This window comes from Alligator sinensis, unplaced genomic scaffold, assembly GCF_000455745.1.
Source record: "Alligator sinensis unplaced genomic scaffold, ASM45574v1 scaffold717_1, whole genome shotgun sequence".
In the NCBI taxonomy this organism is placed as follows: Eukaryota; Metazoa; Chordata; order Crocodylia; family Alligatoridae; genus Alligator; species Alligator sinensis.
In genome coordinates, this window is record NW_005841961.1 from 3,319,743 (window position 1) to 3,339,136 (window position 19,394).

The 19,394-nt window shown below is 40.6% G+C and overlaps 1 protein-coding gene across 2 annotated transcripts in view; it reads right to left on the reverse strand.

The window, feature by feature from the left end:
* Positions 1-19,394, reverse strand: part of NBN (nibrin) — a 43,146-nt gene that overhangs the window by 15,267 nt on the left and 8,485 nt on the right. For both annotated transcript variants that reach the window (XM_025200238.1, XM_014518507.2), the window contains exons 4-9: positions 19,158-19,317; positions 13,802-13,905; positions 8,582-8,699; positions 7,100-7,290; positions 4,762-4,859; positions 718-862 (exon numbers count right to left, since the gene is read on the reverse strand). In XM_025200238.1, coding sequence (XP_025056023.1) covers positions 718-862; positions 4,762-4,859; positions 7,100-7,290; positions 8,582-8,699; positions 13,802-13,905; positions 19,158-19,317 — 816 coding nt within the window. The remainder of the gene's footprint in view (positions 1-717; positions 863-4,761; positions 4,860-7,099; positions 7,291-8,581; positions 8,700-13,801; positions 13,906-19,157; positions 19,318-19,394) is intronic.

Genomic DNA, 19,394 nt, shown 5'->3' on the forward strand with positions numbered 1-19,394 from the left:
GCTTCTCCAGCCTTCTCTCAAAGACCCCCAAGGTAGGGGAGAGCACTACCTCCCTTGAAAGCCCGTTCCAAATTTTGGCCACCCTTACCGTGAAGTTTTTCCTGATATCTAGCCTAAATCTGCTCTGCCGGTTTGTGACCATTCCTAAATCTGTTCTGTCAGTTTGTGACCATTAGATGTGACAAGCAGAGACTGATCAGGGGGTGATCGCACCCATTTCAACTGTAGTGCATGCAGGGCTTGTCGGTGTGGCTCTAAAACCCAGGAGGTGAATGTCGCTGCCTCTCACCCGACTTCTCTGCCTGCTGACCTTGGGACCTTTGGTTGCCACTGGCAATTACAATTAGCATCGGGGAAAAAGGTGGGGAGGGAGGTTAAACATAGTGGTGGCATTCACCTCCTAGGTTCTAGGGTCACACCAACACAGCAGCTCTGGCAACCACACTGACAATCTGCTGCTAGAAGTGGGTCACCTGACTTTCAAGAAGCCCAGTGGACCCAGTCAAAAGGGCAAATAAGTTAGACACCCCACCAGCAGGCTGCATCCCCTGCTTTTATAATTTTAGGTCTGCTTTTAGTAATAGATATTTCCTTTTGCAAATTCAGAAGTGTGACATCAGTTGACCATAAATCTAAGGTTACTGCAAATTTCCAGTGGTGGGGTAATAACCTTGGATTTTAAGCATCCACTTAAAAATAATTTCTCTGCAACTTTACCATGAGTCTGTCAGGTCTTCTGGTTCTGTATCAGCTACATATACAGAGTCATTATTTGTAGCAGTAGGCACTGTTTCCTCTACTATCAAACTTTGAGAAATGGAGGATCCGAGAAGATTTGCTGCAGGAGTAGCTGGCTTTATAACTGCAAATTGAATATAAGGAACAATTATATTGTGTTTATTTTTATTGTTCTATTGTTACATAAATTATGAGGATTCAATCGTTAAATGGCATCTCCAAGAATATTACAAGACCAAATTCTAGGACCTCTTTCAAAATCCCACTGAGGTCAACTCCCACTGAAGTCCTGACCAAGTGAAAATGCAAGGGTCTCGTAGAGTGGTATCTTTTATTGGACTATGTAGTTGGGATGAAGTTAAACAAGCTTTCAAAGGCAACATATTCTTCTTCAAGTCTCTGATCACAGGAAGCTAGGTATAGCATAGTGAAAAACAGCAGTAGCAGACAAAAAATTAGCAAAAGCACTAGTTGTACTATTGACCCCCCACAATAAAAACATCAGAATCCATGGTTCCTACAAATGCCTCTTCTAAAATGCGATACTCTTGATCCAATGCACCATGTGGGTACAGCTATGGAAACTATGTGAGTGAAACTACCCAGCAATTACACACCAGAATAAACTCTCAAAGAAAAAAAATAGAAGACGGATATACACATACCATTAGAAGCACATTTCTCACAGAACAACCACTACCTCTGACCTTTGTCATACTCAAGGGAAATCTACCCAACACCTTTTACAAGGCAAATAGATTCATAGAAGTAGGGTCGGAAGGGACCTTGTAGATCATTAGGTCTGACCCCCTGCCCTGGGCAGGAGAGAAAACCAGGCTCAAATGACCCCAGCCAGGTAGACGTCAAGCCTCCTCTTAAGGAGGAGGCTTATTATTTCCAAATAATCTGGAAACAAAAATTCTCAAGCTGGCTGGACACTTAAGAATCAAGAACTAAACACTGATATTGGATTTATGGTGCATTCTATTTTATCCAACTTGTCCATTCTTTCCATGTATCAAAAGGAAGATTGGCTCTCTTCCCTTTTGATAGGCCTTGATCTCCTAGTAATCAGGTTTTTTACTTTTGCAAATTGTGTGTCTGCTACCTGAGAGATTTTCTCTCACCACTCCCCACCGCAGTTTTTCACTATGCCGTGCTTGCCTTCCTGCGATCAGAGACCTGACAAGAATGTCTTGCATTCAAAAGTATGTCTAACTTTATCCCAGCTACATAGCTGGTCCCATTAAATATATCACCCTAAGAAATCCTTGTCTCTTGCATGATTTCTGGACTATCACAGCTTCAGCATCACTCTTACACTACCAAGTGTAGGGAGGCTGGACCCAATGATCTGCAAGGTCCTTTCCAGCCCCTAACAACTATGAAACTATGAAAGACTATAGGATTCTAAACCATAACATATGCCTGGTATAATAATTTCATACAAATCAATTAGTGTTAGTGTACAAGACCTGATACAACAAATCATAAAAAACTACATTATAAGACCAACAAATACAAACTGATAACCTCACAACTAAAACCATGTAATTGTTAATATAAGTATTAATTAACTTGCAACTACAGTGCAGAAGCCTTTAAATTAGAATGTGGTTACAAGAGAAATTTATTCCCAAATCACACTGATAACTTTTGTCATGAAACAGTAAAATTTATACCCCTTATACATTTTCATCCACCAGCTAATGCCATGATGGATCTCCACATTCGCACGTAAATACTTAATCCCTGTTTGAATCCCACTAATTTTTTATCATTAATGATATCCTGTAACAATAGGAGTTTCACGTTAAATGTGCATTATATTATGTAAGAAATTATTTCCTTTAGTTAGTTTTAAATTTGTTCAGACTTCCCCTTGTTGTTTCATTAAGACAGGATGATTAGGTGCACCTGATTTGCCATTTCACTCTACCACATCCATTCTTAAGCATCTATTCTCTAAATAAAAAAGTAATACTCTTTATTATTTCTCCATGCTTACACCACACTAGCCAGGTCCCCAAATACTTTTCACAATTCATTTACAAATTTCTTCTATTTCTGCTGTACTTTTTTTCCTGATAGGGTAATCCAAACTGACCAAAGCGCTTACAGTGAGAACACATCATCATTGTTATAAGGAGCAGAGTACCTCCACCAGTCATGCAGTTCATCCAAGTCTCAAGGTAGGATCAACTATATCTAAACCTATCTGACCACCCCTTAAAAAAACTCCAAAGATAGAGATGAAAATGTAATACCACTATTTTTTCAATTTTGTCTGCCCCATCATTTATACAGTCCAAGATTCATTTTTGGGGGTACAGGTTGCTATCACTGCATGACAGTAATTTATCATTATCCCCAGGTCTCTTTCCTAAATGTTTATATCTTAAAAAACAAAGATCTGCATTGTTATGAGAGAGACAATCAATTTATGCTTTCAGTTGGACTGAAAAAGTTCATTTTTAGTAGTTTTCATTTCTGAAATTTGATTCCAACGTAAGACAAAAAGATCCTTGCTTTTTTTTTTTTTAATCATCTGTTAAGGGATAAAAGCTAAGCCACTCTCTGCTTACACTGTTAAATATGGGAGTCAAGTCTCCTTAGGCTTAGTTAATATTCTTAAAATAATTTAAGTAATTTTTCTGAGCCTATGCACATAACTAAACATTCCCATCAACTAACCATCTCTAGACATGTCAGTTCTGCAACCAAATCTTACCAAATCTTTTTTTCCAAAATGAAGTGCCTTCTTTCCATTTTTTCCAAAACTTATTAATAGGAACAAGTCTAATCAGGATGGGTTACTCCTACTGTGTAGTGGGAAGGCACTCAGGATGAAAATCCAGCTATTCTGCAGCCAGTGGCAAAAATCCCACTAACTTCAGAGAGACAAGGATCTCACATTAAACACATACAATATGCATAAGCAATCAAGAAATACGAATCATTTTAGGATTTGTTGCTTAATTTAAAAAAGTATGCCTGAAAATAGTTTAGCCCAGGGGTGAGTAATTATTTGGGCCCACAGGCCACCCACTTGCCAGGGTGCCCAGGCAGCGAGGCTGGGGCTGGCAATGACAGCAGCCAGAAGCAGACACCACCACCAGGACTACCCGGAAGCAAGTCCAGCCACTGTGCCGCCCCAGCCCTGCTGTGTTCCCAGGGTTGACAGGACCAGCCACATGTGCCACAGCCCGGGCTGCCCCCTGCACCTGGGCCAAGCAGGACCAAGGGACCCACCATGAGCTAGACAAAATCCTTTGGTGGGCTAGATCCAGTCCACAGGCTATATTTTGTCCACCCCTGGTTCAACCTATTTATATAACCTTGTAATGACTTTAACACAAATCATACCAAAGTTTCCACAAACAGATGGAAAATAATAATAAAAAAGGTTCTCATATATTTTTCCATTAGTGAACACAAATGAGGCTTATAAACAAAACACCTAAAACATAATCTAAAGCTATTAGTACTTTTTAAGTAAGACAAAGTATTCTTGATTTGAAGTTTCATTTTAGTTTAAAACAAATTAATGTCTAAGTGAAAACAAGGAAAATCTTTATGTACTAATTCATCTCTTATTTACATTCAGTATTTTAGTCTCTACTGTTCATCACACCTCCATTTGTAGCACTCTCTCTCATTACAAAAGTAAAGCAAACACAGAAAGAACAAAATTATATGTACTGTTCCCTGACCACTAAAATATGTATTTAAAAAAATTATTCTAAAACTTCAGTGTAATTATTGAAAAATGTCTACATTTTAAACCAGTCCCTGCTTTTCCCCACCCTTTATATCCATAAACATTATTATAATCTGTGCACTCAAGATAATCATATTAAAAGAAAAATATGTAAAAATATAAATGGACCTGAAAAATAAAACATGTTATTTATGTTCCTTCAAAACACAAATATCTTGCTGTCTTGCTCTCCTTTTTTTTTTTTTTTAAACTGGAATCATTGATGAATACTGTTCCCAAATTTATTACATTATTCCAGTTACCTTTCACAGTTTGGTTTTGAGGATTACAGTATCTTTCTGTGGACCCAAAGATAACTGCTAATCCAATCTCTGCTTCTGGAATAGGCCTGAGATCCTTGCTGTTAAAAATAAAACACAGTTTTAGAAAATTATGTTTTAAAAGACAACCAAGGTTAACAGTTCTGTCAGAAGATACAAATTACTTCACTTATCATTGTTATGGATTGATTCTAAGGGGGAAAACAGAAGTGATAAACTGACTGCAAGCTTTGTATTTGAATACTTTATGCTTTGTATCTGTGTTTGTATACTGCCTAGCACAACAGGACCTCATTCCTGGCTGGTCCTTAAACACCACCAAAAGAAATGTAATCATTAATAACAATAATGTTGGTTGTAAGAACTTGCCACTACAGTTGATTTCTTATTAACAGGGCACTTCTCCCTTCTTGATCTCTGAACCAGTTCAGCTTTGGACAATTAGCCATACTGAGATGCCTCCCATACAGTTTGCTGTAATTCATGGGGTAGGAGGAGACTGGAAAAAATTAAAGTAGAGATGCACCAATATATCGGTGCCATATCGGATTGGCACAGATAAAAGGAAAATTAACATTATTGGCTATCTACTTTTTTTGGCTGGTGTACCCAATAATGTATCGATAAATATAATGTACCTTCTGACTGGATCCTCCAGACACTGCGTGCATGTGTGCAGCTGGCTGCATGCATGCACGCGACCAGGAGTGCAGCCAGGCAGTGTGAAGAGCAGCACCCTGCAGGTAAGTCTGTGGAGGGGAAGGGGCATGGGGAGGGAGGTTGAGGCTCCCAGCTGCTGTGCGGTGAATGGGACCCGAGAGTCAGAGTGGGGAGTGCGGTGGAGCCACAGGCAATTCATCCATGAGGTGCAGGAAAGCATGGGCGGCTTCCAGCTGCTGTGCGCATCCCCTGGGGAAGGCACGGGTGGGCACGTGCGCTCCCAGATTTGTGCTCAGGGCAGATGCAGGTTGCCCACTGTGGGCTCAGAGCTCTCCACCCTGCTGCCTTTTGCCCCAGCAGTCACGTGCTGATCCCATGTCCCCTGCCCACCAAGTGGCAATATGGGCAGCAAGTTGTGCCTCCCGCTACCGGGCAGGCAGGGGATGTGGCACCTGGGGCAAAGGAAGCAGGACAGACAGCCCTGAGCCCAGAGGGAGCAGCCCGCCTCCATCTCCATCCCTGCTCCACTTGGCTCTGCTCCTAAAAGCATCCCCATGCTTAAAAATGGTGGCAGCAGTGCTTGAACTAAAGCTCATTTGACAAGCTTTAGGTTCAAGTCTGTTTTTGGTTTCAGCTCCCCGTGCCACCATTTTTAAGCACTGGGATGCCGATCCCCTGGATGAGCCACCCATGGCTCCATCCTGTTCCCTGCCCCAGCCCCAGGATCCCATTTACTACCCTGGCTGGGCAGTGCCCCAAGCCCCAGCTCCAGTCCCTGCCTCACTCCCTCCCTCACTGTGGGGACCTTGATCTGCCCTGCACCGTGCCCCTTCCCCTCCCCCATACCCTCTCTCCTCCACAGACTTTCCAGCAAATAGCTGCTCTCCACACTGCCTGCCTTTGCTCCTGTAAATCAGTTATCGAATCAGTATCAGCCGATATGCCTGCTGAAGTATCAGCTGATATGCCTGGTGAATAATTGGCTATCGGTATTGGCCAAGAAAATCTCTATTGGTGCACCCCTAATTACTAGATTTACATGTTTTGGCAAGACTTGACCTATAGGTAGACAAACTCTTCTGTATATGTAGCTGTGCTGGCAGCAAAATAAGACTACTGGTTTTGTCTGCTAGTTCACCTATTAGGTTGGGTGGCATGGGTTATTTCATTTGTTATCATTTGTATGACCAAACCATACTCAAAACAATAGGCTCTACGGAAATACACAACCACTACTCTTAAGAACTTAATAAAGCGCAGGTAATTATCTCCCCTATTTTTCATAATCTTTTTATTCATCGCTCATTTTAAATCGTAGAAAAAAGAATAAATTTGACTTTATTTATTCGAACTGATGCATTCTACAATTTCAAAACAAACATTCAAAAAAACAGGGGTCGTTCTATTAGTTTTGTGCATTTTGAAGTTCTTATAAAATATTCTTCAACAACTGTCATCCTTTCCTCCCCCACCCCTCCCCCCCAAAAACATTTGTCAATATTTCATTACATTATTTTAAATATCTTGAGCCAAGTAAATTAGGTGCGTCTCATTGCCCCTCCCACCCACAATAATCCACCTTAATCTGTATATAAGGATGTCAATCAAATAGCAAGTAAAATATCAAAGTGCCTCCTAGAGTAAAAGAAAGATGTTTCACCTTTGTAGCACTGTCATAATAGATTTAATCCAATTTCTTGCAGACTCAGATGCCGGGGCCTGTGTGTCTGTTAATCCTACATCAATGACACAAACATTAGGAGCTACCAGTAAAGAAATGTCTTTACTCTCTTCTGTCATAAGTTTTGCTTCTCCCCCTCCAAGAATAACAGATGGACTCAGTTTCTTGTGCTAAGAAAGAAATAAAAATGCAAATTATGAATAATTTATACAGTCACCAGTTTTTCACTGAAGTGAAAGAGACTTATCACTGATAGGGGGAAAGCCAGAAGCTCCAGCAGTTTGCCAAAGGATGACCACCTGCTAAAAACCCTACTTTAGTAAAAGGACAGCAGGCTAACAGGCAAATCAAACAGGAAGTAGCTAGATGATGTGAGTAGGTTGTGGCCAGGATTTAATGGTGCAACATGCCAAAGTGCAAGAGAGAACACAATGCAAAGCAAGTACAATCCATGGCTGAGCTATATGGTCATTAGACTATGAGATTATGAGACTATGACACCTATAAATCACTAGTCTCTCAGGAATGGAAAGAAAAAGAAACATGCTCAACACAGAGTCAATCATCTTGAATTGAACAAGTAAAGAGGGCATGTCTATATCACAAATTTACAAGCAGCAGTGCACTTCCACACACTACTCTCTGTGAACTGTTACTGGAACTGGAGATAAAATAGCTACAGCCACAAAGCATAGTGGTTGGGCAAATGATGCCTCAACAGTGTTCGTTATATTAAGTTCACAGAAAGACCATTACAATTTTTTTGTAAATCTCCTCTCCCCCCCTGCCATTATTTTCCATCCCATGTTCATCAATAACTTTCATTATTCATTTTTTTCACTTAAAACCGTGATCTTCTAAAGAGATCTACAAATAGAGAACTCTTCCTCCTGCCGAATTCAGTTGTTTCAGTGACAGTCCATATGGTTAAGGACCTGAACTTTTTGGATACCCATGTCTATAAAGTAATTTGAATACTTATGGCAAAGTGTAAACAAGCTTGATGTAAAAACTGCACAAGGAGCTATTCATCAATTTGCTATATTCAGTGGTCTATCGTCATTCAGACATATCCAATGGAATCAAATACTTGTGGATATTTTTAATAAATGTATGTCATTTAAAACATCAAGACTTATGTAAGGAAAAAAGACACAGCTTGTAAGGCCAATGTCCAAGTTCTGTCAATGAGGTGTTAAGATGACATCTTCCAAATAATGACTAGGTTCCCTACTCGCTTCAACATCTGTTGCAGACTCAGCAAAATGTGCCTCATTTTTACAGCATAATTTTTTAATAGAAAGATTAAACATACCATCAACCTAAAGTATATTTTGTTCTTATTCCAATTTGGGCATTTTGTGCAATTAATCCACAAATTTTCTCTGTTTCAAAATATCTTTTAAATACTCTAGTCAATTTCATCTCTATGAACATTTCTGCAGTGGAGACATCAATTACCTGCTTAGCATTTAGGAACATAAAGGTTTTCCCTCTGAAGATGGTTTTTCTTTCATGACACATAGACAGATCCACTTTTTCAGTGCCAATAGAGGGCTCATCAACTGGAGGATAAAAGCTGCAAGAATGGGAAAATAAGGTTACAACATTTAGATTAACATACAGCTGCTGACTATAATTTAATTCTATTTTATCCATTTCAGAGGAAAGCTTCAAAGGCAGGTTATAAAAAACAAATCTTTATTTCTTCACTGCTGAAATAGCTACTTATGTAACAGGGAAAGTAGGGACAGGAAACCTCTCACCTCTAAATCACTGGCCTCAGGCTACAGTTCTCAAATTCAATGGGAGTTAAGCATTTATTACTCCCAGATTTTTTTTATAATTCCAGCCTAAATCTGGTACATTTTAAGTACAACAGAGTTGCAACTGAGCAGTGAAATGAGTTTGTGGCCTCAGTGCCACTAATAATGTGATGTTCCTACTATAAAACTAAGAACAGGATAAATACCTCTCTGGAAATCTCAGAGGCTAAATCTTATTAGAGGCTAACATCTAAACAACCTGAACAACTTATTACCAGAGGTGAGAACAAAATTAAAGTACATGTTGAGAAATCACATCACCCCTGACTCTGTAGATGCCTCCTTTGTAATTAAACTGCATTTCATACAAACCCACATTTCTCAAACAAGAACTGCCCATTTCACCTTTCTTTGACTAAAGAAATGTCTCATAGGACTACACAGAAAAAAAATTCTACTGGCCAAAGCTAGAAATCAGATTTAAAGGCCAGAGAACCAAGGTTTTATTTTGGATTTCATTCTTGTTATGGAGATCAACAGACTGCAGGTACAGACAGAGACATATCTTGATAAATAAGACTCATCCTGCAAACATCTCTGTACATGTTTTGTACATAGTTCCATTAACTTTAAGCACATAAGCATTCTCTCTGAAGAGAACAGAACCGTAGGGTCAAAAGAGACTTCAGAAGTCTGCAGGCATGCTATCCTTAAACTATCCTTCTTGATAATCTCCAATGAAAGAGTTGCTACAACTTGGGAAGTCTATTCCAATACCTTAAGGAAGATGTCCTTGAAATTAAAACCATTACTTTGTGGCCTACCCTCTGCAGCAAGGGAAAGACAGCTGTTCTCCCTCTTCTCAAAGGCAGACTTTCAAATACCTGAAAACTGCTATTATGCCCCCCGTTAATCTCATTTTCTCCAAGCTACACAACCAGCTTTCAACCTTTCCTCATACAGCCTGCCTTCCAACCCTTTCAATTTTTGTCATTCATCTCTTGATCCTCTCAAAACTTTCCCTCATCTAAAGCCCAGCATTGTACATAATGCTCTAGATGAAATCTAACCAGAGTCAGGTAGAACTGTACTATCACCTGCCATGTTTTAAACCCAATATTCTTGTTGACGCAGTCCAAAATACATTTGAAAGGGTTTTTTTTTGTTTTTTGGCTTTGGGTTTTGGGTTTTTTTGGCATCTGTGCTACAGTACAGTCTGTGATCAACCAAAAACCCTTAGATCTTTCTTGGCAAAGTTACTGCCCAACCAGTTATCTCCTACTATATATTTGTGCGTTTCATTATTCTTCCCTAGGTCTAGCACTTGCATCTATGAGGAACTTCATTCTGCTGTCTCTAGCCCAGTCTTCCAGTCTACCAAGACCTTTCCAAAATCTACTTTTGTTCTCCCAAGCGTTTACAATACTTCCACGCTTTAAGCCATCTACAAATTTGATGAAGCAGCTCTTTGTTCCAGCATTCAAAACATTAATAAATATATGAAGCACCACCAAACCCAGGACAGATCCGTGTTGAACCTAGCTTGAAACCTCCTGTCATTCTACATTCATCCATTTATAATTCCCCTTTGCTTGCAATTACTGACCCAATTATATACTTCATAATACCTAACAGTATTTTTATCTAGTCACACATCTCCAATTTACTTATGAGAATGTCAATGCAGGACTTAACAAAAGCCTTACTAAAGTCCATGTATATTGTGTCTACTACATTCCCTTCGTTCACCCAGCTAGTTACTTTGTTAAAGAAAATCAAGTTGGTTTGGAAAGGCTTGTTCTTAACACAGCCATGCTGGCTGGTGATGATCACCAGATCTCTTCCAGAAGCTTGCAAATCAACCATTTTATAATTTGATTTGTTCTAGTAACTTCCCAGGTATTGCCATCAGGCTAACTGGTTTATAATTCCTAAGGGTGTGTGAAACGGGCCATATTCAATTCAGATTTGAACAAATAAGGGGACAGTGATTTGGTTCGTTGTTTCGGATCACTGTCCTGATTCAATTCGGCCAAATCTTAATCTGAAGATTCAATCCTGATTCGGAGAATCAGCAATTTGGCTATAGACACAGCTTTAAATGTTTTTTCTACATACCTCAAGGTACCAGGTGTAGCTTGTGAACGCTGAGATGGTGGGGCGGATGGAGCATTCCAAAGGAGGGTGCCCCACCATCTTAGCATTCATGAGCCGCCTGGTACCTTGAGATACGAAGAAAAAACATTTAAAGCTATGTCTGTGTCTGAACCATCGAATCTCTCCATATTGATCTGGAGAGATTACAGGGTCTTCTGATTCAATTTGGATTCGGCAATTCGGCCACTAAATCGGGCCGAATCAAATCAGCGACCAAAGCTTCACACAGCCTTAATAATTCCCCCAGCCCTCCTTAGTGCCTCCTCCTTAAAAACAGGCACCATATTATTCCTTTTCTAGTCCTCTGGAAGATCACTAATTTCCCATGACTTTATAACCATTATTGCTAATGGGTGTCAGATCTCTTCAGTCAGTTCATATGCTTAAAGTCTGAGCTGGGTCAGGGGCTAACTTCACACAGTGCCCTATCAGACAGTTTATTAAAGAAACAGAGCAACAACAGTAAAATTAGTTACTCCACAAAATCACATGTAGATACTGTAGAACGCAAACCCAAATATACTCTACTTAAATGTCACTTCTTGAAAGCTTTTTAGTAAAACTGAACCTTTAGAAAGGCACAAACGAGGAGTCGTATGGGCTTGAAAGGCCCTAATGAGAAAGTACAGCCTAGAAACAACTTGATCACTGGTTTTGATACAAAACCTGAGATAGTAGGCAAATTTTCAATTGAATCTTCAACTTAAGCCAACAAAACCTGGACAATGAACCAGGATTTTTAATTATAACCCAGGATTATTGAAAAAAACCCAACCATTAGTTAAATATAATTTCACTTGCTCAGATTTTTTTATTTGAACCAAGTTTCTGTATAGCAGTAGGGGCTAACTTTTTAGGCAGGCATATCACAAGGTAAGCCCTACACCCTGAGAGTACTCATGTCCTTCTTCCCAATCTATCGCTCAGCTTTCTCCTCCCTGCCCAATCTGCCTCTGTGTTTCCTGCTACATTTGCCACTTGCTACCCAGACAGGCTACCCATGCCACTTGTGGTGCACGTGTTATACAGCATGACTTTCTAACTTAATGGCCAAACAAAACAACAGCGTCTGTTCTGTAGACCAATTTCAAAATGAATCAGTGGCTTTAAATGCATAAATGCAAACTTTGCAACTGCCTACAAGAGCACTTAACACACACAATCAATTATTCTACTTTATTTTTGAAATATAAGAGAAACAGATGCGGTATTTGTGAAAGTTAAAGAACTTTCTGGAGATTTAATATGCAAGCAGCTGCTAAGTAAATTTACAGTATCTTCCTGCAAATTATTTCTTACAGATTACCCATTTTGAGATGCTATAATTATTTTAAATATAGAACTGTTTATAATACCAGCTGTCTCATTTTACTTGATGCATAGCTAACTCTTTGAAAGTTGAATAAGGGATACATTGCTAGTGTCAATCACGTTCAGTGGAGTTCAAATCCACTGGGGACTTGAATAGTTAAAAAAAAATGTTAGAAGGAGAAAATATACATCCAATCCTATTCTATTTTAGGAATCATTCAAAGTTCAGTTATATTGCTGCCTGCCTGTTTTTAAAGAATGGGCATTATGAACCCTGATTCCAGAAAGAAAAATAGTGGTGACACACTTTTACAGCAACTTTATAACTGGATAATGCAATACCACCAATATGCATTCCACTATTACACAATCAATGGTATGTTTCTCGTAGCCTGCAGAAACTTGGGCAGTATCACCCAATATCTCCTAGAAGCACTGATATCAAATTGTACGATTGAGAAGAAAAAGTAGTCAGTATCAAGTAGTCACGCTATACAGATTGTTTATCTTCCATAATTAGATACTAGCACAGGCACAGCACTTGGCTGTACCAGTGATTCTTTCACACACATGAGATTATAACTTGGCTCTCTTATCTAGTGTTATGTTATATACCTGTTTTACCTCCTGGGAAAAATGTTAAAAAGCCTGAAATGTCAGGCTATGTAACACAGCAGGACTATTCTGCTGATAATGAAAGCTTAAAATAAAACTAGAAAGCATACTGGAAAAACAAGTATTCATATTGAAAAAATCTTTATATAAAATTTCTTTTAAAATAGGGTAATTAGATTTTTAATGTGTCAATTCCCAAAAGAGTATACACGATCCTCTGGAAATATTACCATAGAAATCTCTATGGCAACCTCTGAAAAAGACATCCATATAGAGCTACCAACATCTCTAAGCACCTAATGAATATCAAAAATCCATTTATCTCTCAATTATTTAACTGTTCAGAGATATAGACAAGAAGTTACTGGAATATAAATGTGCTTCAAACTAAACACTGTTCTAAAACTCAAATTATTGCAATTAATTGATTCTGTTCAGATATATATGTATTAGTTGAAATGAAGTCTTCTAAAAAAAAAGTCAAATTAAATTCTCAGATCTGGAAGACATAAGTAACACACAACATTAGAATTTTCTTTTTGGACATACAAATATTTGAGGTCATATGTGCCTCTCAGATACCTTAGAATAAATTATTGTTTTGAATGTCTACCTCAGCATATGCAGTAAGACATGACAGTTGGATCTAATATGGTGGAGGTCCTAATTTACAGTGAAGGTAGGTAACTAATGGTGGTGTTAAATCAGATAAGGACATTATGAAAAACAATGTTAGAAGATGAATGAATCCAACACCAATCTATGACAACTATTCATTAACTTTAGATCTGTTAAGTGAGATTTTTTTATATACTGAAGACATGCTATTTACCTTTCTGGTGTTGGCAGCTGTTGCTTGGCCTGAACAGATTTGATGAATTCAACAAAGTAGTCTGGCTTTATAATTGGTCGACCACAAATCAGAGCGCATATAGTCTGAAAAGGAAAGATAATCATTCCAGACTTAACAATTCTATTAGACTATGCTGTCACCCAACAGCATCTTTATTGGAAACAAATATTTAATGACTTGATTTCAGTGCTGCCCTCCCCATAAAAATGGGTCAGAGGGGCTTAAAATAAGAAGCCATAAAAAGATAGAAAAATAAAACAAGCCTCTAAAAATACTCCAAAACTTAACCCTACCTACTGAAAGCCTGCCTAAACAGCAAGTTCTTATACTGCTTCCAAAAGATCTCAGCTGTAAATTCTAAATGATGAGAACTATAAGATTTCAGGTGCACAGAAAAACTGCCACAGCCCTGGTAAAGTTTCCTCTTTTGAACACCCACCAGACTGCTAGTTGGGTTCCAATAAGCTAGTTCCAGCCCACCAGGCACTCTCATCAGGCCCACGGCACCCACCAACAAATTGTACCCCCACCCAGCCCTTCCATGTGCAAAATGCCCCAGCCAGCATGCAGCTTCCAGGTGGGGCTGCTGCTGCCAGGGACCTGCTCAGCTTCTCCAGCATCCCGCTCACGCCAGAAAACAGGTAGCGAAGCAGCAGGGGCAGGAGCAAAGCTGCACCTGGGCGGGAGCACGAAGAGTGGGGCTGGCAGCGGCACAGAGCTCAGGTGGGCAGGGTGTGGGTGAGAGGAGGGTTGGAGGTATGGGGAGCCCCAACACTCCCTCCACAGCACGCAGGCAGTGGCGGCTGCAGCAGCAGCAGACAGAGACGCTCATGCCCGGCACCAGCCAGTGCTGCACATCACAGCAGGGAGCACAGTCCCCGCTGGACCATCTTTTTTAGAATTTTTTTCCCACCCCAGCCAGGTCCAGCACGTGGAGCTTCCCTCTCATGCTGTGCGAGTGCGGGGGCTGTGCATGCGTGGCGGGGAGCACCAGCAATAGAGATGGCCTGGTGGGGGCTGCACTCCCCACCACGATGTGCAGCACTGGCCGGAGCCGCGCACTGCTAGGCATGAGTGACCCAAGCATCCCCACTTGCTGCTGCACCATAGAGGGAGTGTGAGGGGGGACCCCCCCCCACCACCCTCCCTCACACCCGACAAATGCCACACACACTTTGCCTCCACAGCCCCCATATAAACACTGCCCAGCATACCATATGTCCCACATGCAGCTACACCCCCCACAACATCCCCACATCCACCCCCCACCATACATGCAAGCACACCCCCCTGCACACACACACAACTTCACCCCCCCACAATATACAAGACTAATTTATGAGTTACTATGCAATCACCTCTATATACAGTATGCAAACACAAATTGTGACAAAAATATTTTTTGTAATAAAACTAAAATATGTTATAGTAGGCGTTTGACTTTTAGTGTATGATTTGTTCTTTTTTTTGGTTTCAAGATGGCAACCCCCCTCCCAAAAGGAGTATTTCCAAGGGGTAAAGGGAGGGACTTCCAGTGGCAAAGGTCAGGGGTTAGGGATGGGACTCCTGGTCCCAAGATGGTGACTAGGGGTCAGGGTAACTGTCAAGGGGCAGGGCTACTCAGACAGCCCTCAAAAGCTCACCAAAACTTGTTAAGCAGCCCTCCACCTGAAGTAATTGCCTGCCCAAGCTAGACCAATATACCCTTAAGCTTCCATCCAAGATGGAGTAGGCTGTAGTACTGTTTCTTTCCTTGGTGTCTCTAACACTTCCAGAGCACAGTTCCTCTGGACTAGAATCAGTCCTAAAGAAGAGTAAGATGGAGCTTAAGAGCCTAAGTTTCAAGAGCAATCCAAAATATCCACACACTGACAACCTCAACACGTATTAAGCTCCTAAATTCATTAGATGCTCCTGTTTTGAATGGCAAAAGTCCCTGACCAATTCATGGCCTTCTGTGCAAGGACAGAAACCATACAGGCCCCAAAACTGGTTAAGATCCTAGAGATAAGGACAGATAAAAATGATGTCTAACTAAGACTGACAGCATTAAATTCAACTCAGAATTACAGGTGGCGTTCGCCACCTCTTGCCCTACAACATAGTGGCTACAACACTTGCCCAGGAACTGGGATCTGGACTACGGACTAGGGATCTGGGCTATAAACTCGCCTTACCCTGGGGGGATTTAAAGCTACATTTCCCACTTGTTACCACTGGATTTATGACCCAGTCCTGATACCTAGTTCTGGGTGAACCTAAACCCTGAGACTGAGAACAACACCCCCATTTGATAATAGCCAAATTTAACTGATACACAGTGATACCAGGTAAGAGTAATGCAGGCAAGCAAACAAACCTCCCTATCCTCCTTATCTACCAGTTCTAAGGCTTCACAAGGAGAATGGTAAGCATTGCCAGTATGTGAGCATCACCCTGTGGTTCTTTGCTTGAATGTCAGAAGTCAGCAATCTTGGAAGTCAAGGGGCGATGCCCACCCCCTCTGCCGGGGTGGGCAAGATGGGCATGCGGTATGCCCTCTGCCCATGATGGCCTCGGGATCCCTCCCCATCTCTGAAAATCCATCCTTTTGTATTCTTTTTCCTGATGACTCTTCATTTCCGGGTACCACCAATTGATTTCCCTGTGGTTGTTTGTCATATTGTCCATATTCTGTTCTGTCAACATAATTCTTGTTTCCATAAACCCATCACATGCATACATCTTGATCAGGTCATTTACTGGTACCTTAATTTGGGCATCCCCGGCCTCCTAATTTGGTCATTCCACCAAAACCAGAAATCCCAGAGGGTTTACAGCTGATCACTGTGACCCAATGCCAATTCTGCAAGTCCTTATCGTTCTTATGGGTTTTCAGGGCATGTTTTCAATTTCCCAGCCTGTTTGTCTGCTAGCTTCATATGTCTGCCTCAAAGGCTGAGAATGTGAAACTGTGTCACAAACAGACTTTTAGAAACCAATTAACCCTTCCCTGGACAAAATATTCCAATGCAATATTTACTCTACCTACAAGCCAATTCCTAAAAGCAAATCTCTTAAATATCATTTTCTAGCCATCACCATCACTTCCCACATGATTACCCTAACCACCAAGCTATAAATGAAGCACCCTTTGCTCTTTTTGGCGAAGCCGAGTCACTAGGAAGCCAAAGATGCAAGTCAGTGCCAGAGGAAAAGGGAATTTTGCCTCTGTAGCCTACTGGTTATACCACTCCTTGGGAAGGATGAATCCTGAATTCTAGGACTTCCTGTCAAGCTATTTCTGTTTTTAAACCAAAGACTAACATAATATGTATAAACTGTGAGAGAAGTGCCCAAGGGAGTGCTGTAGACAACAGACTACAGAAGCAGGCTTCCTCTTGCTTTCACTCAGTAACGTTTATTGAGGAAAAGATCAATTCCTATTGGCTACCTCTAGACATGTTTCAGCTTTTTGAACTGCCCTTTCAAGGAGCCTCCTGCTTTCCACTCTCTATAGAGACCCAAGGTATCTAAGCCTGAATCGCTTTTTAGCACCTCCAAGAAGTCTCTCCATTAACTGTAGAGGGATCCTAGACACCCAACTAAAGTCACTCTGAATTGTCTCACTGGGCCAGACATCAAAATTTAGGCAGAGCAGTACCTTAACTAAGCATCATACTGAGACTATTTAAATCCTGCCCTCTGTCACCCATTCATGGAAATGGACTATGTTGGCACTGTACACAGGGCAGAGTGGGGCCGCACAGGGAAGATGCTTGCTGCTGCGAAGTCTGCACTGCCCTAGCAAGGCGTCCCCCTGCCCACACAGCAGGGGCGTTGCGCCTTTCGCTGCTGCTGTGTGGGCTTGGGTGCTGCTGTGGGGGACAGGGGGCTGCAGACCCAGATCCCTGTAGCCCTGGCAGCTGCAGGGGCAAGGAGCACCAGCAGGGCAGGGGGCTGTGGGTGGGGAGGGAGTGGCCTGGACTTGCATACTGTGAGCTAAGGGGGAAGGGGGAGCTTTGATTTTCCATTATAAAAAAACCCAAAGCCAAGTACCAAAATGTACAGGTATTTATAATTTATTTTATTATAGTGATTGAGGCACTGGTAGGCCTTCAAACTGCTTTAAGATTGTAAATAAATCAAGAAAACATTATGTTCAACTGATACCTATATATATTAGTGGCCTTTCATTTTAATCACGGGTTTTGAAGTTTTTAATCAGAGAATTTGCAATTTTTTTTATTTTTTATTTTAATCAGGGAAAACCAGGATCTCTGGTCATAACCATGATAGTTCAAGAAGAACGTGAAAGCCAAGTATTTATGTGAGTTATACCTCTTACTAAACCAACTCTATAACTGGGAGGGACATAAAAACGCTTTTGGATCAGAGGAAGAGTACAGTGGTACCTGAAAGCTCATCTACATCCCTCCCAACTACACAGTTGGTCCAGTAAAACATTACTCACACAAAACTCCTTGCCACCATATTTGAAATTCTGTAATTTTCCACTAAAATGTCTTATAAAAAATAATAAAAAGCCAAATTGTTAGCATTTCTAAATTTGCAGATTTTGAAATGGCATTTTTGTCATAATATTTATTTCAACTGTAATAATTAGACTATGCAACTCAATGTAACCACAGGTTATTTGCAGCCAATTGACTGGTGACCTTCAAAAAGAGAATTATATATTGAACACCCATAATAAAAACATCCAGAGTCACATTAGACAGATTTTCAAACAAAGATCTAATTTCCAAAGTTTTGAAATACCAGTGTCTAGAGCATTAGGACTTAGCATTTAGCATTTGCTACTCTGACCCTTTCAGACAGATATTTTAAACAGAATAAATAAATAGGATGAATCGCTCACTATAACCAGGTTATTTAAGTGTCTGCCATAAAGCTTCTTGCATTTCCTTAAAGAATCTGGATCTGGTGACTTTCAGATCCAAGGATTAAGAATTAAACGAACTGGGCCCACAAACCCAATACACAGAAACGTATGGGCTACCCCTACGTCACTCTGACTGCTGCTTAGTTTGCTAGCCTCTTTTGCCTTTTCAATTATCAAGGCAAAGAAGGAAATAAAACCCAGAAAGTTGCATCATATTAAGAAACAGCTGACAACTGCAGAACACTTTCCCACAATAAACATTTTACATTCTACTGTTATAGGGAAATGTTATAATGACTTTGCATCTGCAGACCTATTACCCAAAAACTAGTTTCATAGCTGAAAACCTGGACCAAAGTCAACTGAAGTTCTGCCACCAACTTCAATGGGGCTGGGCTACCACAGCCAGCCATTCCATGCAAAAAACGATTGCAGAGAAGCTCAGCATACCTTCACAGTAACTTTCACTGATACCATAGCCAGGTGAGTGCATTTTTCTGTCCATTCATTCACTACAAGGCCTCCAAGCTGCAGAATGGCTTGGTTTAAAGCAGTTTTTCCACAGACGTCTAAACAGGAGGAGCAGACAATCAAAGGTTCATATTCTATTCTGCAAAAAACAAGTTGAAGAAGAGAATGGTCTAAACTGTTCTAGCAAAACATTACAAAAGGATAGAGCAGGCACAA